The sequence below is a fragment of the Vombatus ursinus genome, unplaced genomic scaffold, assembly GCF_900497805.2.
Source record: "Vombatus ursinus unplaced genomic scaffold, bare-nosed wombat genome assembly UNPS02014832.1, whole genome shotgun sequence".
Classification (NCBI taxonomy): Eukaryota; Metazoa; Chordata; class Mammalia; order Diprotodontia; family Vombatidae; genus Vombatus; species Vombatus ursinus.
In genome coordinates, this window is record NW_020954610.1 from 59,919,019 (window position 1) to 59,946,838 (window position 27,820).

Sequence of the window (27,820 nt, forward strand, 5' to 3'; positions counted from 1 at the left end):
AAGATGAGGTGGGGAGCCGTTCTAGATTCCTAAATAGGGTCATGACATATAATAAAAGTTATTATAGGAAGAATAGTTTGGGAAAAACTAGAGATAAGGAGACCAGTTAGAAGACTTGCAATAGTCGATCATAAGGTGATGGCAGTGGGAGTAGAAAGGAAGGGCAGGATCTGGGAAATATTTTAAGAGGTAGAATTTGTAGGATTTGGTGACAGCTTGGATATGTGGAGCAAAGGAAAAAGAGTAAAAAGTGACTGCAAAATTTATAGTATTGCGGGGGGCAGAATTGGGATAAGGGTATTATGTACCAGACTGATAGGCAAGTTGGAAAGGATCTGGTTTGGAGGCGAAGAAAAGGTTAGTCTTAGACACTATGAAGTACCAATAGGACATCTATTTGGAGATATTCTATAGGCTTTTGCAGATGCATAATTGCGGCACTGGTGAAATACTACGGCTATAAATACATATTTGCAAGTCATTCGTAGTTCTGAAAACTGAAGCCATGAGAGTAGATGAGATCTAAAGCTCGGGTAGATATAAAGATTAAATATGATAATGAGGTAGGATGCTCACAGCTAGGATGGGAAATGACACAAAAATAGACCTCTTCTTCCCTGTCTAACCTTTTCCTTTCTAAGATCAAGTCCTTTCAGGGAAGGAGTAAATTTTTCCTATTCTGTAAAGTCGATAGCATAGGAAGTGGTTGAGGAGTGAAGGTGGAAATGATGGAGATGTAGAACCTTTTATCCTCCAGTGTAGGAAGCAGTTCCTTAGGCCAGAACCTCTTACAATGAATTAATCACTTCCCTTTGAGTATTCAGGTATTAGAGGAATTTGTAGTTGTTAATCTTCCTAACTGGGTCCCTCTCCACTAGGTGACCTGCCTCCCATCACCGTGTATGATCGAAATGGTTTCAAAGTCTTGCTCCATTTTTCCCAGGCTGGGCCCCCAGGTTTCCCAGAGGTGCAGGTACTGTTGCTGTCCATGCTGAGCACAGCGCCACAACCTGTCTGGGACATTGTGTTTCAGGTGGCTGTGCCAAAGGTGAGTAGTTGGTAGAAACTGTTTTTTCTTAGAGGGGTATTTCAACTCCTGAATCCTTTTTCTGAACCAGTAACTGACATTTGGTAGGCTTAAGCCAGAAAGGAATCTGTTTGGAACAAGAGACCCAGTGAAAAGACTGTATATTTGTTTCTCTGAGGGCTGCTTCTCCAAGGGATACATCTCATGTTGTCAGCTAGATGAGCTCTTTATTTGAAAAAAATTTTAAATACATTTTTATTGGTATTTGGATATTTTTTCATCAACTACATTATCCTGCATCCTTTCCCAAACCCTTTCTAGAGAGCCATCCCTTGTAACAAAAAATAAAAAAGAGAAAGTAATAAAAAGTTCAGTAAAACTAACCATTCTAATAAATATGACTTTATTTACCTACTTGTGAACCTCTATCCCTGCAAAAAATTGAAAGGAGTTATCTTATCTCTCTTTGGGGTCAAGCTTGTTCATTATCATTTTGTAGTGTTTGCTTTTTTTTTTTTTAGCTAGGCAATGGGGTTAAGGTTAAGTGACTTGCTCAGGGTCACACAGCTAGTAAGTGTCAAGTGTTTGGTCTGAGCCGATTTGAACTCAGGTCCTCCTGACTCCAGGGCCGGTGCTCTGTCCACTGCGTCACCTAGCTGTTCCTGTAGTGTTTACTTTTGATTGGTTTGTTATTCTTTTATCATTTTGTCACTGTATATATTGTTTTCTTGGTTCTGCGTTTTTACTTCTTTGTATAAGTTCATATAGTCTTTATGCTTTTCTGTATTCATCATTTCTTATGCCACAGTAATAGTCCATTCCATTTATGTGTGGCAGTTTGTTTAGTCATTCCCTAATCTGTGGATATCTACCTTGTTTCCAATGGGTTGTTCTAAAGTGCTGCTATGAATATTTTGGTATATATGGAGCCTTTCCCTTTGTCTTTTGTCTCCTTGATGTAGCTGGCAGTGAACTCTCTGAGTTCAAGTGTATGGACATTTTAGTCACTATTTTTGCACATTTCTAAATTTCTGTCCAGAATAGATGGGATCTTAAATAATCTAGTCTCAGAAAATGAAATGGATCTAGCAGTAAAGGAACTCCCAAAGGTGGAACTTTGGTCTGGACTTTGGTCCAGATGAATTTACAAATTGTATCAAGCTTTCAAATAACAATATCTGTACTTCACAAATTACTCTTAAATTAACAGCACACTATCAAAGCCCCATTATGAAACAAATAGAGTCCTAATGCCTGAACTGGGAAATGAAAAAGCAAGAGAGAAATAGACTAACTTTGGAGTGAATATAGTTTCGACAATTTAAAATTCTGACAGAAAGATTACAGCAGTTTATCAAAACTATCATTCAAAATGATTTAATTGGATTTATTGCAGGAAGACAAGGATGATTCAGCATTAGGGAGACAATCATATTTTTAAAAACCAAAATGTGAGTATCAATAGATGTATTTGACAAAATACAGTACCCATTCCTATTAAAAACCCCAGAGAGCATAGGAATACATGGAGCTTACCTTAAAATGATAATTAATTTAAAACCAAAAACTGTGAATGACTTAGCTATTCTCAGAAAAACTTAAATCTACCTCCCATGCTGGTGACTGGGCTGTGCTTACAGAATAAAAATAATTCTACAGAATTTAACTTACAGATTTAATAATAAACCAATCTATCTCCCAAAGTGGTACTTTAAAAAAATTAGGCAAAATAATAGAACAAAAGGTCAACGAAAATCATGAAAAAAGGAGTGAAGGGGAGGAATAGATCTTCTAGGTTTTATCCATTGAACATTTATTAAATGTGTACAGTGTGCCAGCCACTGTGGTAAGTGCTAGAGATTCAAAGAAAAGCAAGACAGTCCGTATTCTCCATATACAAACAATTGTGTACAAACCAGACATAAATTCAGGAAACTTTTTTTTTATGTGTACAGTCATGTTAAACATATCTACATTAATTAGTCATGTTGTGAAAGAAGGATCAGAATAAAAAGTAAAAACCACAAGAAAAAAAAAAGTGAAAATATTATGCTTCAATATTATGCATTCAGACTCCATAGTTCTTTCTCCATTCTTTTGGATGTGCATAGCATTTTCCATCATGAGTCTTTTGGAATTGTCTTGGATTATTGTATGGCTGAGAAGAGCTAAGGCCATTATAGTTGATCACTGTATAGTGTTCTCCTGATTCTACTCACTTGACTCAGCATCAGTTCGTGTAAGTCTTCAGGAGACTGTTAAAAGCTTCCTAAAGAAGGTAGGATTTTAGTAGGGACTTGAAGAAAGCCAGGAGACAGAGATGAGGAGGCAGAGCATTCCATGCATGAGGGAGAGTCAGTGAAAATACCTGAATTTGGGAGATGGACTGTCTTGTGGGAGGAGCGGCAAGGAGACCAGTGGTACTAGATCACAGAGTATGTTGGGGGCCAGGGATAAGATGTAAGAAGATTGGAAATGTAGGAGAGGTCAGGTTATAAAGGACTTTGAATGCCAGAGGATTCTACCTATAGTTGATAGGATACCACTGGAATTGACTGAATGGAGTGGGGTGACATGGTGAGATCTGTGCTTTAGTAAGATCTCTTTGGCAGATGGATTGTAGTAGGGAGAGACTTGGGTTGAGAGACCAATCAGCAGACCACTGTAATAACCCAGGTGTGAGGTGATTAGGGCCTGCACCATGGTGGTGACAGCGTTAGAGGAGAGAAGGGGGCATACAGAAGACATATTACAAAGGTAGAATTGTTAGGTTTTGGTAACAAATTGGGTACGGGGGATGAGAGAGAAAGAAGTTGAGGATGACACACAGTGTAAATGGTGGTTTAATCTTTGTTATTAACATTTTCTCCATTTTCTTAGGCCTAGAGTAGACAATCAACAAAATAATAAATCAGTTGTTGATTTAATAGCATTTGCTGAAAACCAGTCAGCTCCCTGGTTGTGACTGGGAGATTGGTGGTATCCTTAACAGTAAAAGGAAAATTAGAAAGAGAGGGAGGACTGTAGGGAAAGCTAATAAGTTCAGTTTTGAATATGTTGAGTTTAAAAATGCCTACAGGACATCCAGTTTGAGCTGTCCAATAGGCAGTTGGAGAATTGAGACTGGGTGTCAGTCCAAGAGGTTAGGACTAGATAAGTAGATTTGAGAATCATCAGCATAGAGATTGTAATTAAATCTATGGGAGCCAGTGAGATCACAAAGAAATACAGTAAAGAGGGAGATGAGAAGAGATACCAATAGTTAGCAGGCATGGCCTGGATAAAGATTTAGCAAAAAAAAAATAATAATAACAATAATAAAGACTTGAGCAATGAGATAGGCAGGAGGAAAGCCAGGAGAGAGTAGCATTGCAAAAACAAAGAAGGTAAGAGTCAAATTTGGAGTTACTGTGGAAGGATGGGCACACTAATGCCTTGTTGGTACTAATGCTCTTTAATACAGACCTGGGAGACTGGATCTTTATCTAAGTTGGGGTGTCATTGTTACTTTTTTTTTTTTTAACCTGGCAGGCAATGAGAGTGAAGTTGCAACCAGCCTCCAGTTCTAAACTCCCTGCATTTAGTCCACTGCTGCCACCGGCTGTGATCTCTCAGGTTCTGCTGCTTGCAAATCCACACAAAGTAAGTACTGGTGCTTAATGAGGGTGCCATTTGGCTGTATCTTCAGGCTGGAGAAGAGTGGTGTGTTACCTTCTCTGGGTGTGAAGGCCCTGTTTGTTTTTTTACCTGTTGAATATCCTAGATAAAGTTAGCTTTCTTCATATCTCCATTCCTTGTTACAGTTTGTATACTTGGGACATGAGAAGTGGAGGAAGGGAAAGAAATAAATTATAAGCACCTGCTATGTGCCAGGCACTGTGCTCTACAGATATTATCTCAGTTGATCCTCAAAACATCCTGTGATGTAGGTGCTATTGTGGTTCTTATTTTACAGTTGAGGAAATGGAGATGGGGTTTAAGTGACCTGCTCAGGGTCATGGAGCTATTACATGTGTGAGGCAGGATCTGAATCCAGGTCTTCCTGACTCCAGGCACAGAGTTTTCTCTCTATTTTGCCACCTAAGTATAGAATAGCTTGGGGCCACTTTTACCCTGTTGCTGCAGCTTCCATTGTTTACCCTGTTGCTATTCAAACACTTGCTTTGATTGTGAGTTCTATGTTACCAAGGCCCAAAATGTTACATCTTTTGGTCCCCAATTGCTTTTTTCATCAAGGAATGGGTGCTATGGGACAGATGTCTAGATTGAGTGTTCCTTGTTTTTCGGACTGCAGAGAACATTTCCTGTACTTTGGATTGATTGTGGAAGCCTTTTTCTTTGCTTTCTTATGGGTCAAATCTCCCTTTTAAAGGGGCTGATTTTTCCCTTTCAGACTCCTTGTGAGGTTTCAGGCCCCACTCAGTACTCTACATTCTTTGGAAAACTTCACATTTTTGATTTTCTTTCTTTTCCCAGGAGCCGGTCCGGCTAAGGTACAAGTTGACGTTCACTCAAGGTGGGAAGCCCTTCAGTGAAGTAGGAGAAGTGAGTGATTTTCCAGACCCAGCTCTCTGGAGTACAGTCTAACCTGAAGATGAACTCTCCTGGACCTTGCCATCAAGCCTTAGCCCATCTCTGTTGCTCATTTTTGCCCAGGACTGGCTAGGGTTTTGCTATGAAGTGTATGGGTGGGTACTGCTGTTTGGATGGCATATGATCCATGTGTGAAATGCATCTGACACCAGTCTTTGACATTACCTAGTCTGCCATCATCCCAGATGCTTGTATGCTGATGGGACTTCCTGGAGTCACTGGGATTTTATAAGCCAAAGCTTACAGCAGAGGCCCATGTTTCAGGGAATCATTCCAAAGTGGAATGATCTTTTATGAATGTTGCCTCATTGTTCTCACTTTTGTGCCTTGTCATCCCTCAAATGTGTTGGGGCTCCCAGGCTGCACCATTCTCAGAAGCCTTGGAGACATTTGGTTTGTCTTGAGTACCTCTTTGCTTAGGAGACCCTCTGCCTGACTGACATGTTTAGAGGATCCTTGTCTTCATTTTTATACAGACTGCTTATAATTGATTGAAGAAATGTTCCAGATGGAATGCTCATTGCACATGCCTCTAGATTAGAGGGACATATAGTAGCTAGCTCCTACCCATACTTCCACCATTATGCCTTATACTTGCCCTAGATGGACAGTCTTCAGGTAAAGGAGAAGAAAATAGTCCCATGTCTCATTTAGGTCTTCAGAGCTTTTGCCTAGAACCTCCACTTCCCTTTTCATCCTCATTGAAAGCTTTTTTCTACTTCCTTATTTGAGTATACCATTCTAGGCATTGTACAACACAATTGAGATAGACTTGGTTCTTGGTTTTTAGGTGGTTTATTGATGCAGAAAGACATAAAAAGTACATAACAAAAAGTTTTGACTGAATATGTAAAACATTTACATTGAATGAATAAAACAGGAACAAGTGTATTTCTGTAGTGGTGATATGGTGGAAATGCATTTTTGGAGATTGTTATGTCTCCTAGAGAAACAAGAAGCCATCATGGAGAAAGGATTTTAATAATTCTTTGAATGAAGGAAGAGGGTTTGGTCAACTGGGTAGATGAGAGGGAGGCAGTCAAGAGAATAGTATGAAGAAGTATAGCTTAGCTCTCCCAATGTAGTCCCTCCACAGAGATTTAGAAAATGCAACAGACTGAGTAATTGGGATGCACAAGTAGAAGTCTGCAGCAAGGAGGGGGTGGGGAATAGGCTACACTTGAACCTCAGTTTCATCTACACTGGTCAAAGGAGAAACGAACACACACACACAGAATTGGGTCTAGAAATGCATTTCACTCAACCAGAAAATATGAAAGAAAGGGAAAATAAAAGGGGGGGCAGATTAAAGGAGGGAATTAGTCATAAGGAAAATGGGGTTAAGGCTAGGCAAGACTAGAGCATATTCTTGGGCTATATATTTGGCGTAGAAGAGGATATTAAGTAAATTTGTTTGTTGGAACAGAGGGAATAAAGGACCTGATTTTGGACTAGGGGTAATCTGGTGAAGGGGCTTAATCACCTTACGTCTGTAAAGCACTTTATACTTCACAAAATGATTTCACATGATAACATTTGATCCTTTAAGTAACCCTGTAAGGTAGAGAGGTCATTATCTGAAAAATGGGGAATAACAGTGACCAATTTCTTAACCAAAATTCACCATAGAATTTAAAAGAGTGCATTTAGGAGGTGATCTGATTAACAAAAAAATGTTACACATGTTTTCTGGAACATATCTACTGCATAAAGTAAAGTACTATCAAAGACAATTTCTGTATTTTGAAGAACTGTAATTTACAGTTGAATAAGGTGATTGATGTGGGCACTGATGATACTGCCAGAAATAATCTGGAAGGCATTGTTACCTTACCTTAGGGGCACAGGTATTGTCATCACTACTACTGTTCAGAGGCAAAGGCTTAAGAAAAAGGTCAGCTGTGGGAAGTGAACAGCTGATTAGATCATATTTGAAGATGGGCTTTGTTTTCTGAATCATGGTTTAAATGTAGGAGTAATGGAATGGAGTATACCTAAAAGGCCTAGTTAAAAAAACATCTTTTCTAGTCTTGAAAATCTAATCTAGAAAGGCTTTAAACTGAAAAGTTAAGCTGCCTATTTAGATACCATGAAGCTTAATACCATAAAGAAATCTGGGCACAGATAACCCAGTAATAGCAGTAGATGATAGAATCACAGATTTAGAGCAGGAAGGGACCTGAGAGGTCATTACCTCATTTTATAGATGAGGAAAATTATTCTTACAGCAGTTAATTGATTTGTCCAAGAGAAGCCCCCAACTTTACAGGAGACAAATCCAAGAAGGACAAATACATGGCCTCAAATGTCCATATACAAACGTACAAAGTATGGATAACAAGCAAGGTGAACTCTGGAGTGGCAAATCTAATGTCACAGTTAGCGCTGAGACTTGGGGCAGGATGGGATGCATAATTAGAATATGTTTCTGGAAGGATAAATATTCTATTAAAAAGGAATGAGATAGGTTAAAAATGTAGGTGCCGAGCAAAGCAATGCTATATTTTTTTCCAGATTTTTAAAAAATTAATTGATGGTAAACCTTTTTGGATACATGCACAACTCTATCCTTCCTGGTCTCCTTTGTAACAAAGAACTGTGAGTTGCCTCTTGATTTTATCCTTCAAATCACTTCATTATCCTCCATTCCCTCCACTGTAGGAGGAAGGGGTGGTTCAATGGCAGCTCCTCTAGGTCCTCGATCCCATCTCTGGGAGCCTGCTTCTTTCGGCAGCTTTTCCTTATTTTCAATTTCTATTTATCCACTGTGCCCTTCCTTACTGCCTACGACATGCCCAGATCCCTCACATCCTAAAAAAAACCAAACCCTTTCATTTACGATAACAAATTCATTCAAGCTATCATCCTATAACTTACCTCTATTTCTCAATCCCTTTCAATTTAGCTTTTCTGGTCCTCACTCATTGACCAAAACCTGTCTCCAAGGTTACTAGTGATCTTTCTACTGTTAAAACCAATAGTCTTTCTCTGTCCTATTTTCGGCCATTTAACACTGTTGAGGAGTCTTCCATGGACACTTTCTTTTCCTATGGTTTTTGTGACACTGCTCTTGTGGTTCTCCTACTTTGTGACTAATCCTTCTCAATTTCTTTTGCCCCATCTTCTGTGTTTGGGTGTATGTATTCTAGGGCCCTGACCTAAGCACTCATCTTTCTTGGCAATTTTATAAATTCCTGTGAGTTCAATGGTTATCTCTATTCACGTGACTGAAATCTACATATTCCACCCTCATCTCCAGTTAAATACTTCCAGGAGCCCACTGCATATGCCCATAGGTATATCAAAGTCAATACATCCAAACTCCCTAAGCTCATCCCATCTCTCTACTGCCCTATTTCTGTCTAGGGTACTATCATTCTTTTAGTCACCTAGATTCTCAACCTCCGTCATCCTTTATTCTTTATTTTTTTTTTTAAGACAGTCAGTCAAATCTGAGGCCAGATTTGAACTAGGTCCTCCTGACTCTGGGGCTGGTGCTCTATCCATTGAGCCCCCTAACTGTCCCTAGCCATCCTTTATTCTTAACTCTCACTTTCCCATATTGCCCAGTCTTGTTAATTATGCCTGTACAATATCTCTCCTATCATTCCTCCCGTTCTCCAATTTCTGTGCAGCTGCTAAATTAATATTCCATACTCATAGGTCTGATTATGTCATTCTGCCTTGCTGAAGAAGTTTCAGTAGCCCCCTATTGCCTCTAGTATAAAATATGAATATATAAACTCTTCTCTTTGGCATTTAAAGTACTTCATGATCTGGCTTCAGCCTATTTTTCCAGGCAGATTATTTTATTCCTCTGTATTCCACCCAAACCTACCACCTACCTGTTTGTGGAATATGACATTCTAATTCCTGTCTTTGTGCTTTCATACAGTGGGTTGGCCCCCACACATAGAAGGCTAAGTTCTCTTCAAGGCTCAACTAAAAAGCCACCATTTACCAAACTATAACATATCTTTCTGATTCCCCCAGTTGTTAGTGCTCCCTGAAATTTTTCTCATGTTTATTTGTATTTCCTTATGTGTGTACACATAAATATAGTGTATGTATGATCCTTACATATGTATACTCCCTCAGCAGAATTTAAGTTCCTTGCGGAAGGGACTGTTTCATTTTTGTCTTTTGTATCTTGAGCAATCAATTGATCAGTCAAGTAATTAAGTGCCTAATACGTGCTAGGTGCTGTGGATAAAGGTACAAAGAAAAACAATTCCTGCTTAAAATGAGCTTACATTCTAATTGAGGAAAGCAAGTTAACAAGTACATATAGATTCAGCAAAAATATAAAGTTAATACAATATATGTATATATGTGTGTGTGTATATAAATGGATTCAGCAAAAATAAGTTAATACACATAGGTATATGCATATATGTGTGTGTATATATATATATATACATACATATCTATACATACATACACAGAAAGTTAAATACAAAGTGGTTTGGGAGGGAAGGAACTAGCAGGTTAGGATCAGAAAAGCGTTATGCAGATAGTGTTTGAGTTACATCTCAATGGAACAGGGAGACTGAAGGAGAGGTAAGGAAGGTGTACAATCCTGGCATAGGTGACTGTCCACCGCAAAGGCACAAAGATGGGAAATCAAGTAATAGAAGTAAGGAACATAGACAAGGGCAGTTTGGCCGGATTCCCAAGTGTGAAAGGAAGATTAAGCTGGTAATGTTCAATGAGGCTGTGCCTGGCCCATAGTAGCTCCTTAATAAAATGAACTGAACAAAACAGCAAATCTGAAAATGAACCGGTTTGCACCGGGAATACTGAGTGCCCACTTAAGCACATACACAGACAGCAGCTTTGCGCGCACGCGCACAAGCGACAGACACACACATGCACAGGCCCGACACCTCGCACCTGCTCTGAGGCCGCAGGTGTTGCACTAAAGGGGTCCAGCTCGGGAGGCCGATTTTGAGTCAGCCCCGCAGCTTTTGGCGTGGCTCGGGACCCTGGTGGGGCGCAGAATCATCTTTAGGCCGAAGAGCGGAGCCTAGTTTCCGGCTGAGAAAGTTAAGCTGCCTGGAGGGCAGGGGCGGGGAAAGAGGGCGTGGAGGAAGGGAAGAGATCTCTGGTTGCTACGGAAACTGCCATCCACTTCCGGTAAGATTACAGCTCGCCACAGCGCCGCTTGTGGATGCTGGGGGAAGCTGTTCTTCCGAGAGTTTGGGGAAGAGGCTGCAGCGCTGTAGCCCAGCGAAGCGTAGGGGACCCGCGGGCAGCTGAGGGGAAGTCCCGCCTCCTAGGAAGTCCGGTTTCCGGGAGCGCGCGGACGTGCCGTCGGTCCAATCCCCCTCTCTGTTTGGGACGGAATCACCGCCGGGTGTCACCGTCACCCCCAAGCCTCGGGCCGACAGTCCGGGCTAGGGGCTGGGGGTCGGTGGGCCCTGCGTGCCCGGCCGTCCGGGCCCTTTGGTCCCGGGGAAAGCGATGGATTTCTCCAAGTTCCTGGCGGATGACTTCGAGGTGAAGGAGTGGATCAACGGGGCCTTCAAGGCAGTCCCCAAGGAGGCGCCGGGGAAGGTGGACGGGCACGCGGCCACGCTGGTGATGAAGCTGCAGCTCTTCATCCAGGAAGTCAACAACGCCGTGGAGGGTGAGCCCGCGTCGTCTCCTTTGCCTCAGGGAAGAGGGGTTAAGTGACAGCTCCCGCGGACGAGGATCGGAACCTGGGGTGACTGATGACGCTGAGCAGGCCGGGAGGTGTGGGTGACTTAAAAAAAATACTCATTGTTAATTTTTCGGTCTGTGTGTGTGTGTGTGTGTCGAGTCAACAGTGTTTATTAAACACCTACTATGTGTACCAGCCTGGGGTTGCAAAGAAAGGCAAAAGACAGCCCCTGCTCCCAAGGAGCTCACAGTCTAATGCGGGAGACAACATGTAAATAACTACGTACAAACATTAAATTGAAGATATTCCACGCAGGGGAGGCATTTAGTATTAAGCAGGGGTCAGGAAAGGCTCCTGGAAGAAGTTAGGACTTTAGATGAGACTTAAAGGAAGCTTGGAGGCAGAGATGAGGAGGAGAGCGCATTCCAGGCATGTAGGGCAGCCTGTGAAAATGTCTGGAATCGGGAGTAGTGTCACGTTCGAGAAACAAAAAGGCCAGTTTGTGTTTGTAAAAACTTTTTATTGAGTCGTTTCCATCATGCCCTACTCCTCATGACCCCTTTTGAATTTTTCTTGGTAAGTTTATTAAATGCCTACTCTGTGCCAGGCACTGTGGTAGGTTCTGAGAATACAAATATGGATACTGGAGTAGTTTGCCATTTCCTTCTCCAGATAATTTTACAGATGAGGAAACTGAGGAAAACAGGGTTAAGTGACTTGCCCAGGGTCACACAGCTAATAGGTATCAAAGGGGATTTGAACTCAGAAAGATCAGTCTTCCTGGTTTCCCAGCCCAGTGCTCTGTCCTCTGCCACCTAACTGCCCCTTTGTAAGAGCTTTGGAATAGTGAGTGAACACATCAGAACATTCAGAAACTATTAGGAGAACCCTAGTAATAAGTCTTAGTATCAACTGCTGCTTAGAAAGATTGAATAACTTGCCAGAGGTCATATTGCTAGTGTCAGAGGTAGTATTTGAAACTATGTCTTCCTCAGTCTGTGCTTGAGATCATAAAGAAGGTAAACTGAAGCATATTTTTAAAATAGTTTAGTCTAGAAACACAAACATACACAATAATTTTTTTTGTTTTTACTTCTGTAGGTATGTTTTGTTTTACTCTCACACTAATTATTTCTTCCCTCCCCAGCAAGCTATCTCTCCTAATAAAGAATGAAAAAGGAAGAGGGAGGAAAAGCAGTTTTGCAAAAGTAACAAATACTGCAGGTTTTTCAGAGAGAGAGAAAGAGATTGAGATTTTGTATTTTGGTATAGAAAAATCCCTGGGCCACTAAGACAGAAGCCCAGAACCTGAGTGGTGGGTGGCAGGGTCTTGTTTGTGGATAGCCTTCTGAACCCAGTTGGAGATATGCCTGGGGTCCAAGAAAGAGGAACTAGTGGCAGTGTTCTTCCTGGGAGGCTGCCTGGATAGAGAAACACTGGGGATGGACAGGTCCAGTCCCTGTTCTTATGCTATTAAGACTTGTTTAAAAAAAAAAAAGAATTATAATAGTAGTTGACATTTGTAGGGACTTTTGCCATCATCTTGTTAGAATCCCATAACAACCCTGTGAAATAAGTACTTACATATATTATTTCCATTTTACTGCTGAAGAAATTGAAACTCAGAAATGTGGTCTGATAAGGGTTGAATGATTCAGAACTTTACTGCTGTTCAATCATTTTTCTGACCTGTCTGACTCTTCATGACCCTATTTGAGGTTTTCTTTTTTTTTTTGTGAGACAGTCATAGTTAAGTGACTTGCCTAGAGTCACACAGCTATTAAGTGTCAAGCGTCTAAGGCAGGATTTGAACTCAGGTCCTCCTGACTCCAAGGCTGGAACTCTATTCACTGTGCTACCTAGCTGCCCATATTTGGGGTTTTCTTGGCAAAGATACTAAAGTGGTTTGCCAATTCCTTTTCCAGTTCATTTTACAGATGGTGAAACTGAGGCATACAAGATTAAGTGATTTGCCCAGGGTCACCCAGCTGGTAAATGTTTGAGGCCGATTTGAACTTCCTGAATTCAGCCCTGGCACTCTATTCAGTGTGCCACCTAGCTGCCTAATTTCAGAACTACCCTCTCCTTATTCCTGGAAGCTAGAATTGTTAATGCAATCCAAGATCACATTAGCTTTATCAGCTGCCATATCAAACTTTTAATTCATCGAGCTTGAAGGCCATTAAGACCACTTCTAGACAGTTGGGTGATAAAGTGGCTAGAACGCTGGACTTGGAGTCAGGAAGACCTGAGTTTAAATCTTGTCTCAGACACTCACTCACTAGCTGTGACACCCTGGGCAAATTACCTAACTTCTTTTTGCCTCGGTTTCCTCATCTGTTAAATGGAGATAATTATAGCATTTATTCCCCAGGGTTGTTGTGAAGATCGTGTTGTAAAGAAGAATTAGAACCAATGGAGGAAACCATGAGAAAGAAGAAACAAAAAAAAGAGAGCAAATATGCTACGATCTGTGTTCAGATTCCGTAGTTCTTTTTCTGGATGTGAATAGTATTTTCCATCATGAGTCTTTTGTAGTTGTCTTAGATCCTTGCATTGCTAAGAAGAGATCAGTTGATCAAAGTCAGTCAAAACATAATGTGCTAGCCATCTTTCTTACTGCTTACTGCCTTTCACATCTTTCAGTCTTCACTCTAATGTCCATTACCTCTCTCTCAGGAGGTTGGTAGCATATTTTGTCACGAGTCCTCTGGAATTGTAGTTGGCACTTGCATTGATCAGAGTTCTTAAATCTTTCTGTGTTGTCTGTCTTTACAATATTGTTGACACTGTAAAAAACTGTTCTTTTGATTCTGTTCCATTTTTTAACCTCTTTTCTTTTTATGAGGGAATTCAGTTTATGTGGAAAATGTAACTTAATGGTAAAATTGTCAGCTTTGACTTATCATTTACCATTTTTTTAAGTTATAATTTTTTTGTTAGAAAAGAATTCAGACTTTATTTTACTGTTTCCATAAATAAGATGAATTTAACCACACTAGGCATACTACTTATGTTTTATGCTATTAAATTCTAAAATTCACCTCCCCATCTCCTTTTTGTCAGAGATAGAGGCTTTAGTTGAAATAATGATTATACTTTCCCCTTCTCTCAACCATCTTTTTTCTTCCTTTTTTTCTTTTCCATAGATGTATGAAGTTGTTTACTAGATCTGGAGACCATATATCCTTCTGTTGTTGATATTTTCCCTGTTGATGTATCTGTTTGAATTCAAAGTCTAGATTTTCTTCTTCCTGAGGTTTTTGGTAATTTCTTCCCCCTTGATTTTCCCCTGTTTCTTTTCTGACTCTGTCCCCTTCTAGTGGTGGTTTCCTGGGGACTGGATGTTAAATCCTCTCAACCTCCTCCCACACTGGGCAGTTCATGGTTTAGTGGCCTAAGTTTCTGCCCCAGATGACTTTTGGATGGTCAGAACTGGGTCTAGCTGAATGCTGTTGCTATGCTCTTTCCCTCAGGCCTAGTGGAGTGCCAGAACTCCCCCCTTCTCCCTCCACACGGACACACAGTGTCTTATCCAGCTCCCTCTGTGCCTTACTTATCTGGCCTGGCACCTGCAGTTCAGAGAGCTGCATCACTGGTTCTTTGGAGTTCTCTGCCCCAGCACTGGCAGTTCAGAATTTTGAAGTGCTGGTGCTATGGGGTTATGGCCCTGCTGGCTTTTTGTCACTACTGCCCAGGCAAACTTCTGGAGTCTGGAGCCAGGGTCTCCATGGCACTGAAAAGAGGGAAGGGAATGGGGTTTTAGGGTGGGTTTTGTTCTAAGTCTTTGCCCGGTCCTTGGGTCTGCTAGTGTAGCTTCAGTGCTGTTATTGTGGGAGGTAGGATAGGGGTGAGTAAGCTCAGGGCAAGTGAACATCATTTCATTACTTTTTGTTGTTTTTTTTTTAAACCTTTTAAATTTGGGGTGACCTATACCAGGGAGATAGCTGGAGTTGCTTTATCTTTGGTGTGTAATTTCTGTTGTGGAGAGGTTTAAGAGGTCGTGGGGATCAAAGAAAATGTCTAGTCCCCTATCTCATTGCTCACACGATCTGGATTCCCTTTTTCTCTTTTCCTTTCCTCTTTTTTTAATCTTCATTTTCTTCCTTTCTGCCTGTTTCTCTGCTGCCTACAATGATGCTGAGTCTTCCCCATTAAAAACAAACACCTTCCCTCAACACTGTTACCCCCTCAAGTTCTTGTCTTATACTGTTTCTCTTCCACTTCCAAATTATCTGTAGAGAGTAGTTTATACTTGTGACCTCCATTTCCTCATTATCCACTTACTCCTTGACCCTCTGCGTTCTGGTTGTTGAACTATGGTGCCGAAAGAGTTTTCACCAAGTTCACCAAGGACCTTTTAATCATAGGCTAGTATGATTTATATCTGTGAAGGACCTCAGAGATCATCTGGTCTGGACTTCTCATTTTACTTCACCTTTTCTCATTCCTAATCCACTTTTTACAGCACTTGACACTGTTGATTTCTCTCTCATTTGCGATGCTCTCTCCTTTCTTGACTTCTTCTGTGACACTGTTCGCCTCCTCCTACCTACTGCTTCTTCACTGATTAATTTTTCACCTGCTGCCCCATAGGTGTGTAAGTCCTCCAAAGGGCTGCTCTTGCTCTTCTCTTTAATTCCCACATTCCCTCCCTCAGCGATTTCATATACTCCAATGACCTCAATTATCACCTTTATTCTAATGATTCACCAATGTATTTATCTGTTTATAATCTGTTCCTTAAGTTCCATTCCAGGTATTGCACAGCATTTCCAACTCAACATGTCCAAAATTTGAGGAATCTTTATATTATATAAAAAGTGTGGAGTGGTTGTTATTTGCAGTGGTAGAGGGGGTAGCCACACTAATGAAACTGCAGAACTTTTGTGGTATCAAAAAAAGGAAGAACGAAAAATTGAGTTCTTTCTTTAAAGTTGAATGTATATCTCTGCTTGGCACACTTGATTTGTTTTCAAATAATTTAATTTTAGTGACATATTTCACATACCTACAGAGGTGAAGAATCTCAGTGTTGGAAGGGACCTCAGAGGACATCTGGTCCGACTTGCACCTGAACAAGAACCATTTTTACAATATAACTGACCAGTAGTCATCCAAGGGGACATCCTCTTCCTCTCAAGGCAGTTCATTCCAATGAAACACTTTCTCCTAAAATGTAATTATCTTGACATTTGATGATAAGATGAATTTTTTTTTCTTTAGTATAGGAATTCTTAACTTGGCATTTGTGAACTAGTTTAAAAAATTGTTAACTGTATTTTAATATAATCGATTTCCTTTGTTATCCTATGTATTTTATTTTATGCATTCTTTTAAAAAACATTTTTCTGTATAGTCTGTACACTAGACTGCCAAAGAGGTTCATGACACAAAAATGGTTATGACATCCTGTTTTAGAATCTCTAGCAGTTTGATGAGACAGAGGAGTCTATATTAGAAAGCACTCTTAGTATTTATTCTCTTCCACCAGCTAGCAATTTAATTGGGCTTTAATGTTCAGAAATTAATTAGCTAATGGGGCCACAAATGAAGCATGTGACCAAATGTTTCCATCCGGTGTGTTTTCATCCATGTGATATATCTATTTGGAGTTTTATTATCTTATTATCATAGGCATTAATATAACTTAGACATAATACCCATCAGTTCAGTTCTGTCAGCTATTTCTTAAAATCCAAAGGAGCTTTTGGTAGCATAATACAGAGTTGTGGTGTTTCAATAAAGTGACTGATTTGTAAGTATTCAAACAATAGTTGACTGTTTTCTCTATTAGTTTATACTTAGTGAATAATGTGCCATTTCTAACTAGTGGATGATGATGGTGGTGTGAATTAGTCATCTAGATAGGCTTGTGGATTTGTGCTTTGTTGGAAGGAATGTCAGAGGTGAGAGAATGTTAAGTTGTTTTTCCATATATTCCATTAAGTAAGCAGAGATGTAAAAAATGGATTTGATGCTAAATAGCTTTTTTGGTGTTAATACTAATTCTTTGGAGACTTCTAGTGATGGGAAGAATTTATCTGTATATTAGGATTCTCTGCCTGGTCATTTAGATATGTTATTTGCTGCAACCAATATTGATTGCTCTCAAGTCATAGGCATTTTGATAGAATCTAAGATCTGAGGTCCCAATTCCCTTTTATTTGAGTATCATTGATTAGCATCAGAAGAACTAGATTTGAGTCAGAACTCCGCTATTACCCAGCTTTGTAGGTGTGCAAATCAGCCTCTCTGAGTTTCAGTTTCCTCATCTGTAATATCTGTCTCATGGAGTCTTTGTGAGGAAGGTGCTTTGTAAACCATAAAGATCTTTATTAATATAAATTGTTGATTTTATCTCCAAGAATATCACTGGAAACTTGTCAAATGTTTTACTGAACTCAAAGTTCATGTGTTCCTATGAAGATCAAATGAAATAACATTTGTAATGAACTTTGTAATCATTATGTGCTTTATAAATACACACAGTTCTTCATTAACCTTCTAGTTCTTCTGTTGCACCCAGATGAGGGTAATAGTTCTGGATTAGCCCAAATATAAGTTTCAATTTCCTCTCAAATTTGGATTTTATAAAACCTGAGTTTGGCCTACAGTCAGTGTTATTTTTTCAGTGCATACAAACATATATGTTGTTTTGGTAGACGCTAGCACATCCCTCTAAGGTTGTCTTGTATCTCCTTTGTATGTAACTTATATACCTATAAAAGTACATATATGTACATAATGTACATACATGTTAGAATGTAAACTTCTTGAAGGCTGGGATTATTTTCACTTTTTCTTTGTATCCTCAGCACTTGACACAGCCCCTGAAACATAATTAAGTTCATGATAAATGTTTGCAAATTAATCGATTGTCCTTTTTAATATTGGAAAATGTGGAGAAAATGAGTTAGCATAGGACTGATGAGTAAGGCTATTAAATGAGGTATATCTATACAAAAGAAAAGACATCAGATATTTCCTTTATAAGTTTTTTAGTCATTTTAACCCATTTTAGTAGGTTGTCTAGATCAGTGGTGTGAAATGGTTCCCTGCGGCTGCATATTGACTTAGAAAACTACAAATTAACATTATCTATGTTTCATAGTAACCACTCCATTATATTTGCCAAGAAACTCCAAATGGGTTCACTGAAGAGTCTGACTGAGACTGAACAACAACATTTCATTGTATCTTATTTATTTGGTTAAACATTTCTCAATTATCTTAAATCTGGTCTGGGCTGCATTCTGAGGATCGTTTAGAGCTGCAGTCTCAAGAAAGGGAACCACTAAACTGTACATAGTGGCTATATATTGACTTAGAAAACCACATGTTTATTACATATATTTTTTTTTAAATTAACACATCAACTCATTAAAATTAGATAAGAACTACGTTTTAATCTGATTCATGTGGCATGGGAGTGTTGTGACCCACATGCTGGTAGTGTCCACACCTCTGGACTAGACTTAACTAAATGTCAGTACTACTACTGTCAAATCAGTTTGACAGCTGTGTAATGTTTTGGAGAGAGGAGAGACTGAGACAGGGAGACCAATTAGGAGGCTATTTCATTAGTCTAAATGAGAAGTAATGAGAGCTTGAACTAAGATGGATGGTGGCTGGGTGAGAACAGAGGAAGCAGGTGCAAGAGATATTTTGGAAGTAGAAATGATGACACTTAACAACTGGTTGGATGCTGGGAATATTCTCACCTGGTTAGTAGTAGTACTAGTAATGGTTTCTAAAGGGCCAGGGTCTGAGAACAAGTGATGTGTAATCAATAAATCAAAGGGTGGGGAATATAGCCAATCATGGAGCTTATCTCCTACATACTTGCACCTTTCCTTATCTTCCAATACTGCTCAACTTCACTTCTTCCCTCCACAGTACAAGTGTCTCTCTCCCGTCCCAGCATTTCTGCACAGGAGTCCAGTGTAAGTGGGCACCAGCAGCAACAACTGCACAAATGCCTTTGGGAAAATTCCTTTCTCATGACTTCTGCACCCCACCCCACCCTGCCCCAATACCTCATGGCTAGAGTAGGCGGGCAGCACTTGGTAATATAAATGATGCACACATCTAACAATGTCATTCCTTTATTCAATAAGCTTTAGTGACTTCCTGTTGATCTAGGATCGGTTTTTTTTATCTTTATCCTTTTATAATGTTTCTTTTTTGTATTTTATAATGTACATAATTATTAGTGTTGTAATAGATGTAAATAATTCATAAACAAGTGAATATATGCATAGAGTGTTTTACTAAGAGGGGTATATGATCAAAAAACTTTGAAAATCATTTAGTCTAGACCAGGGGTTCTTTTTATTTGATTAATTTATTTTTTGTTTTCAACATTCACTTCCATAAGCTTTTGAGTTTTAAATTTTCTCCACCTCCCTCCCCAAGATGGCGTGCAATCTGACATAGGCTCTACATATACATTCCTATTAAACATATTTTCACATTAGTCACGTTGTAAAGAAGAATTATTACCAATAGGAGGAACCACAAGAAAGAAGAAACAAAACAAAACAGAAGGGAAAAAAAAAGAGCAAATAGTGTGCTTCCATCTGCATTCAGACTCTATAGTTCTTTCTCTGGATGTGGATAGCATTTTCCATCATGAGATCTTTGGAGATGTCTTAGATCCTTGCATTGCTGAGAGGAGCGAAATCTGTCAAAGTCAGCCATTGCACAGTGTGGCTGTTACTGTGTACAAAGTTCTCCTGGTTCTGCTCACTTCATTCAGCATCAGTCCATACAAGCCTTTCTAGGTTTTTCTAAAGTCCACCTGCTCATCATTTCTTAAAGCACAATAGTATTCCATTACATTCATATACCACAACTTGTTCAGCCATTCTACAGCTGATGGACATCCCTTCAATTTCCAATTCTTTGCCACCACAGAAAGAGCTGCTATAAATATTTTTGTACATGTGGGTCTTTTCCCCATTTTTATGATCTCTTTGGGATTCAGCCCTTAGAAGTGATATTGCTGGGTGAAAGGGTATGCACATTTTTTTTTTTTTTTTGGTGAGGCAGTTGGGGTTAACTGACTTGCCCAGTGTCACACAGATAGATAGTAAGTGTCAAGTGTCTGAGGCTGCATTTGAACTCAGGTACTCCTGACTCTAGAGCCAATGCTCTATCCATTGCACCACCTAACTGCCCACATAAACTCTTGATGTTAGCATAATTGCTTTAACTGAATGACTGTTGTAAATAGTAAAACATTTTAACTTGATTAGCAAGTATTTATGTCATTTTGGATTTTTTTTTTGTGAGGCAATCAGGGTTAAGTGACTGGCCCAAGGTCACACAGCTAGGAGGTGTCAAGTTCCTGAGATCAGATTTGAACTCAGGTTCTCCTGACTCCAGGGCAGGTGCTCTATTCACTGTTCCACCTAGCTGCCCCATTTTGGAATGTTTTAGTAAAGATTCTTATTTGTCTTTAGGGTTCTTGAATTTTATTTGCTTATGGTGGCTAGTTTTCAACTACTTCTTTATTGCTTCTTTGTTTCTTTCTACAGAAACCAGTCACCAGGCCCTCCAGAATATGCCCAAAGTTCTCCGAGATGTGGAAGCGCTTAAACAGGAAGCATCTTTCCTGAAGGAACAAATGATTCTTGTCAAGGAAGATATTAAAAAGTTTGAACAGGACACAGCTCAGTCAATGCAGGTATTCATAGATTCATAGAAATAATTAAATGAAGGAGCTAGAAGGAACCTTAGAGAATAGTCCAACCATTTTATTTTACAGATGAGGAAATCAAAGCCCAAATAGATGCGCTAACTTATCCAAGGTTACACGTTTGGCAGAACCAGGACCAGAACCGATCTCTCTTTTTTTTTTTTGCTTTTTTTTTTTTTTTTAAGGCAATTGGGGTTAAGTGACTTGCCCAGGGTCACACAGCTGGTAAGTGTCAAGTGTTTGGTCTGAGGCCAATTTGAACTCAGGTCCTCCTGACTTCAGGGCTGGTGCTCTATCCACTGTGCCACCTAGCTGCCCCAGAATCCATCTCTCTTGAATCCCAGGCTGGTTTTCTTTCTACTCTGTTTCCCCTTGAAAAACCTAAAATACTATGAGAAGATAGAGAGAGGTGACATTTCTCTTCAGTGCAATAAATGAATTAGTTCTCCCAACTTTGGAAAAGAATGTATTGCTATAAATGAATTACATCTTCCACCTTTGGAAAAGAATATATTGCTATGCTTTGTCAATGATGCTAATGAATTCTGGTATTTTGATGCATTGGATAGGTGTCAGTTTAAGGTCACCCATTTTCTTATATTAGATATAACAACAAGGCACTCTAGGCATAACACAGTAGGATAGTAGGAAGAATGATGAACTCACAGTCCGGAGATTTGGGTTAGAATTCTGCCTTATACCTTACCTACTCCTCAGATTAAAATCCCTCTTCATCCTTCCCCAGTCTTTGCTTTTTTGTTCTATTCTTTGATAAAGAAGTGGGCAACTCTTTTTACCAAAGTTAACCCCTGTACTTGTGATTTTGTTCCAATCCCTACCTGTCTCGTCTAGGTGTTCCACCCTTGAACATGCCTTCTCTTTCTCTCATCTTTAATCTTCTCTTATCTGTTTGGTTCTTCTCCACTGCTTAAATATATGTCCAGGTCTCCTCCACCATTAAAAAGCTTGTTTAATCCTGACATTCCTGAAACACTATTGTCCTGTAGCTCTTTTCCCTTTTGTAGCCAAACTCTTAGAAAAGGGTTTTCTATGGTTATTGTCTCCATTTTCTCACCTCCCACTTTCTTTTTGTGGTGGCCTTTTGTGGTGTCCAAGAATTGGAAATTGAGCTGTCAAATAGATATTCCTAAAATACAGATTTGGTGATATCACCCCCTTGTTTCTCAAGTCTTCAATGGCTCCTTATTGCTTCTTGGATAAAGGCAGACTCTTCTTTCATTTAAAGTTTTATATGATCAGGCAGATGCTAGATGCTTTTCTTTTCTTTCTTAGCCATTGATACTGTGAAAGGAATTTCTGCATTTTCTGGAAAGTTGGATTGAAAAATTGCTAAATTTTCTCCTAATTATAAGATTCTGTGATTTTTTTTTTTTTGAAACAGCAAACTATTGCAAGTTTTTTACTTTGAAGAATGGAAAATTCTCCTTATTGATTTACCATGTTTATTGGATTGAAAAAAATTCTTTCATTAGTTTCATTATTTTAAACTGTGAATTTTCTTTACTGAAATTCTGATAAATTGTACTTTTTCTCCTTAAGCTTTTATTTCTTGAACTACTCTGACTTTGGCTGAACTTTGGCATATATGAAAAAAAGTTGGTCTTAGTAGTGACTCTTGGCTATTAGGATTATCAGAAGCTAGAAAGGGAGATCAGTGAGAGAAAACCTTCTGTTGATTAACTCAGTCTCAGGAGACATGATTCCTTCTTATGATTCCGGTGTAGTAAAATAGAAAGCACTGAACTCTGAGTCAGAGAAACCCAGATTTAAATCCTGGTTCTGACACTCACTTGCTGTGTGATGATGGGCAAATCTTTTAACATTGTTGTGTCTCAGTTTTCTTCTCTGTGAAAAATAGTGATAATATTATTTGCCCTACCTGGCAACATCCTCATTGTCTTGTGAAGAAAGATGTTTTTGATTGTAAAGAGCTCTATAAATAGGAAGAGTTGTTATCATCTTATCCCTAAAAAGACTATGGGAACATTTTGTTGAAGTCATGGAATGGCGTCCATTTATATAGCCCCTTTGGATTTGCCGAATGCTTTATTTCTGTTATCTCAAAGGCCTATACTTGAAATCGGAGGCCCTTGATAATCTTCCTGACAAGTAGTCCTGTGGCCTTTGCATGAAGACCTCTGGAGAAGAGGAGCCCACTCTTTTCTGAGGCAGTCCACTCCTCTTGCCAGCTCTAATTGGTAGGAAGTTTTTTTCTGACACAGAGCCCAGATTGGCCTTTTTCCTACTTCTACTCATTGTTCCTAGTTCTGACCCTTCTGGGTGTAAGGAAAGAAGGTCCTATCTTCTGATGAAAAAAAAATTGAAGCCCAGAGAAGGTAAATAAGCATCCCAAGGTCTTATGGATAGAGGAGGCAAGATTTGAACTCAGGTCTTATGATTCCAAATCCAGTGCTTTTACCAGGTTACTAATGACACTGAATAGTAACTCACACTATCTTCTGTAGTGCTTTCAGGTTTATAAAGCACTTTTCTCACAATTCTGTGAGTGAGGTAGGCAGTACAAGAATTATTACACACATTTTAGAGATGAGGAAACCGAATCTTCGAAAAGTAAATTGACTAGCTTAGGGTTAGAAAGCCAGTGGGTTTCAGAGTCAAGACTTGGATCAAGTCCTCTTCAGGCTGAATCCATTGTTGTTTTTGTTGTTGTTCATACTATCACATTGTCTCAAGCCTTTCGTGGAATACAATTCTCACCTACACTGAGAAGGTGTAGGAAAAAAAATAGAAGTCCTGGTTAAGCAGACTACAAAGCAATAAGCATTTAGTGAATACCTATTATTGTCAATCTAGTAAATTATTACTGTGCTACAGTGGACAGATATGATATAGTCTCTGACCTAAAGGAGTTTACATACCAAGTCATTTTCTTCAGTTTACTTTCTATTCTTCTGCTTTAGGTGCTGGTGGAGATTGACCAGGTGAAATCCAGAATGCAGCTTGCTGCAGAATCTCTTCAAGAAGCAGATAAGTGGAGCACCTTGAGTGCAGATATTGAGGAAACGTTCAAGACGCAAGTAAGTTATTTGTAGGGGGGTTATTTGAAACATCGTAGAGAAAAGCCTAACTAGAGAGATAGAAACCTGGGGAAATCAAATGAAAGAGGGTGTGACTGTAAAAGCTTAATAACCCTAATTAGTGGGATTATACAGGTATGTGGAAGCATAGCAGAGGGAAAATTTGTAACTCTCTGGAGTAATTCTACTTCCCTCACTTTCCCTACTGTCCTGACATTGGGACCTACAAGCATAAAAGTGTTTCCCTGGGGAAGCCCAAATAAAAGCTTGTAGGGAGAGCAAGCTGGAGTCATCTTGCTTTCATTCTCTTCCCACATCGCTGCCTGTCCCATGGTAAGTGTAGATGAGGCTTAATTTTAATCTCTATAAGTAGCATATCTGATTTAATTCTTGACTATATGTATGTAAGAGAGGAGATGTTTGGAATTGCTTTACGATTTTGCCTTATGATTTGTGATATTCATTTTTGTCTTTGTGTACTGAGCACAGTGTCTTGTATGTAGCCAATATTTAACTTATGATATAAATGATTATGTTAAATATGATAAAATTAGGTACTATCTACTGTGATTTTAAAACATATTCACATTCTCCACACCTGCCCCCCTCCATGATTTCTTTTTTTTTTTTTTTGGAGGCAGTCGAAGTTAAGTGACTTGCCCAGGGCCATACAGCTCCCAGATCATTTCTGTAGAATGTTTACACACTTTATCGACCATGCATACTTCTTTGATTTAAATGTAGTTATACAGCTTGAGGTTTGTAACTTTTGAGAACATAAGTTTTTGTTAATGAATATCCCATGCACTGTCTTCTGATTTTGTTGAAGGATGTGGCAGTGATTTCTGCTAAATTAACCAGTATGCAGAACAGTTTGACTATGCTTGTAGATACACCAGATTACTCAGATAAATGTGTGCACCTTGAGGCATTGAAGAACAGGCTCGAGGCCATGGCCAGTCCACAGATAGTGGCTGCATTCAATTCTCAGTCAGTAGGTGAGTGCAATTTTTTTCTATCTGTATGCCCACTTCTTCCCAAAGAGAAGGCATCCTGCTTGACTGGCTGATCATTACTGAGAATATTGTCAACCTGGACTAGGATCATGGGATCCATAAGGGACCAGCCCTCTCATTTTTTAGAAGAGGAGACACTGAAGTGACTGGCCCGTGGCTGAGTATGTGGCAGAGCTGAGCCTCAAACCTGGCTGGAAAGCCAGCCGTCTTCTCTCTGCACTGTGATCCCTTTCCCAGTCCTTTCAGTGTTGGGTGGGGAGTGAAGCTACTTATGAAATCACTGCGGGCTTCTGACTGTCTGAGAGATATGCTAACTATGTACAGGTTGCTCTGGTTGCTGGGGTCTAATGCATGGCTGCTTCCTAAACCAGGCATATGTGGCCTCCTTTTCTTTGCCTTTCAGTTTTCTTATTTTCCTCCCAGGCTTCCTTCTCCTTGTGATCCTCTTTAATCTCTCCAGCTATTTGAGTTGTCTCCTTCTGATATCTTTAGAGCGCTTTCTCTGATCCCTCCTTTGGCCCTGTGCTCTCTAGGCAGCAAGGTGGTCTCTTGGATGGAGTGCTGGACTTGGAGTCAGGAAGATCTGAATGTGAATCCTGCCTCAGACATTTACTAGCTGTGAGACCCACAACGAGTCGTTTACTTCTTGTAGCCGGTTTCCTTATCTGTAAAATGAGGATAGGAATAGCTCCTACTTCACAGAGTTGTAAGGTTTAAAGGACATAATTTATATAAAGAACTTTGCAAAGCCCTATATAAATGTTAGCTATTATTATACTTATTTATCTATTCATGTGCAAGTTCCTTGAGAGCAAGGGCTGTCCTTTTTTTCTTTGTATACTGAGCACAATGCCTTGTATGTAGCCAATGTTTAACATATGTTTGTTGATTGAAATGTAGATTTTGGGGCCATCTCCAGTCGTTCTGATCTCCATCTGGCCGCTGGACCCAGATGGTTCTGGAGGAGAAAGTGAGGCTGGTGACTTTGCACAGCCCTCCCTCACTTAAATCCAATTCACTTGCAAGTCATGGCACCACCTTCCTGATGTTATGGTCCTCTTTCAGAACAAAGGACAAACAACAACAGATTTTGGTTTATTTGGACATTGAACTTTTGCTGCCATCTTCTCTTTTTCAGCATACTTTTCTACTCAGTTCTTTCTGAACAACCATTCTTTTCTTGCTCAGAAACTGTTAGTGGCTCCTGGGTATTTATAGGGGATATATAAAGTTCTCTTAGCATTTACCTTACTTGACATTCTAGCCAAACTAGACAGTGAACTATTTCTAGAATCACTGGGTGCCTTCTCACCTCAGTAGAATCATTCCAGACTGCCTTTCTCTACACCTGGAGGACATTCCTACGTCATTTCTGTCAGTTAAAATCCTTTTCTTCCTTCAAGATCCAGCTCTTCCCTGGGCCTTCAAGCTGAAAGTCATTTCTATCTCCTCAAACTTTCCTAGAGTACCTTGTCTAGATTTCCCTTTTTTATCTACTACATACTACCTTGTGTCATCTTCTCCCACCCATTAGACTTTGAATTTCTTCAGGGCAAGGGTTGTCCTGTTTTTTTATGTGCCTAACAGAGTACTTTGCATATAGTGGGTACTTAATAAATGTTTGCTCAGTTTCACTTATTTAATTAAAAAAAAATCTTAATTCTTTGTCTTGATGAATTTAGGAAACACTAAAAAAATTGGAATATTTCCATATAAAAAGAATAATAGAAAAAGACTATTGTAAACATGAAACTGAATCTTATTGTGTACAACTGTTTTTTGTTTGTTAAAAAGCATGTAAATTCGGCACATTAGTTCCAAAAACTGTTCCTTTTGTCTGTTTCCCTCTGAACCATTTTTCTCCCTTCTTTGCATATTTTAAAATGATTCATTGTTAATATTTTTTCCTTTCTCCCTCCTTCCTTCTTTTTTCCTTTCTTCCTCTCGCATCTTTCTACGCTTTTTCCTTCTTTCCATCCTTCCACAGAGGGCAGAGACAGTACATGTGACATAGCATAGTGATTGTTGTAGAGATGGCAGGGAAGTGAAATGAATTGTGGCTGGAGCTGGACCTAGATGCAGTGGGCAAACCGTCGGGAGAGGATGAAGGAGTTAGAGGGAGACGACCGGGTATGAAAAGATTGTGTCCTCTCTGATTTGCTTTCTGTTCTGAATGTCCAGGAGATGGCCGCTGTCATTTTCCGTTTTTGATCCTCTTTGCCCAACTGAGGAGTGTGAGATAAAGCCTCAGAGTTATTTTAATTTGCATATTTTTATTATTTGTGATTTAGAGGAGGGGTGTCAAAACATGCGACCCTTGTGTGCAAATGGTCCATAACACCTAATCAGATTAAAATGTAGTTCCTATCTGATTTTAATGTGTTGATGTATTAAGAAGAAAAAATAAAAACACACACTCACTTGGTTTTCTAAGACAATGTGTGGCTTGCAGTGATTCCTATTTCCTGTTTAGTGGCCCCCCTTATATTTGAGTTTTACACCATTGATTTTAGAGCATTTTTTCTCATGGTTATTGTTAGCTTGCTTTTCTTCTTTTGAGAACTACCTGTTCATATCATTTGACTATTTTCTATTGGGGAAAGACTCTTGTTCTTATATGTTTGAATCAGGTCCTTATATATTTTGGATATAGACCTTTTATCAGAGAAATTTGCTAAAAAACTTTTTCTCTCCCAGGTTACTGTTTCTTTTCTAATTTTAACTGCATTGATTTTATTTGTGCAAAACCCTTGTCCGTTTTATTTTCTGCGATGCTCC

General features: G+C 39.5%; 2 protein-coding genes across 3 annotated transcripts in view; both read left to right on the forward strand.

Moving 5' to 3' along the window:
• GGA2 (golgi associated, gamma adaptin ear containing, ARF binding protein 2) overlaps positions 1-6,511 on the forward strand; it is a 35,207-nt gene extending 28,696 nt beyond the window's left edge. Inside the window, exons 15-17 of the mRNA XM_027839263.1 lie at positions 879-1,048; positions 4,559-4,669; positions 5,504-6,511. Coding sequence (XP_027695064.1) covers positions 879-1,048; positions 4,559-4,669; positions 5,504-5,614 — 392 coding nt within the window. The 3' untranslated portion in view covers positions 5,615-6,511. The remainder of the gene's footprint in view (positions 1-878; positions 1,049-4,558; positions 4,670-5,503) is intronic.
• A 4,486-nt stretch (positions 6,512-10,997) lies between these two features.
• The window catches only part of COG7 (component of oligomeric golgi complex 7), a 54,048-nt gene continuing 37,225 nt past the window's right edge, over positions 10,998-27,820 (forward strand). Inside the window, exons 1-4 of one of the 2 annotated variants that reach the window (XM_027839446.1) lie at positions 10,998-11,249; positions 20,807-20,955; positions 23,910-24,026; positions 24,856-25,024. In XM_027839446.1, coding sequence (XP_027695247.1) covers positions 11,084-11,249; positions 20,807-20,955; positions 23,910-24,026; positions 24,856-25,024 — 601 coding nt within the window. In that variant the 5' untranslated portion in view covers positions 10,998-11,083. Of the gene's footprint in view, positions 11,250-16,423; positions 16,444-20,806; positions 20,956-23,909; positions 24,027-24,855; positions 25,025-27,820 lie in introns of those variants that run through there. The other variant, XM_027839447.1, reaches the window with a different exon arrangement.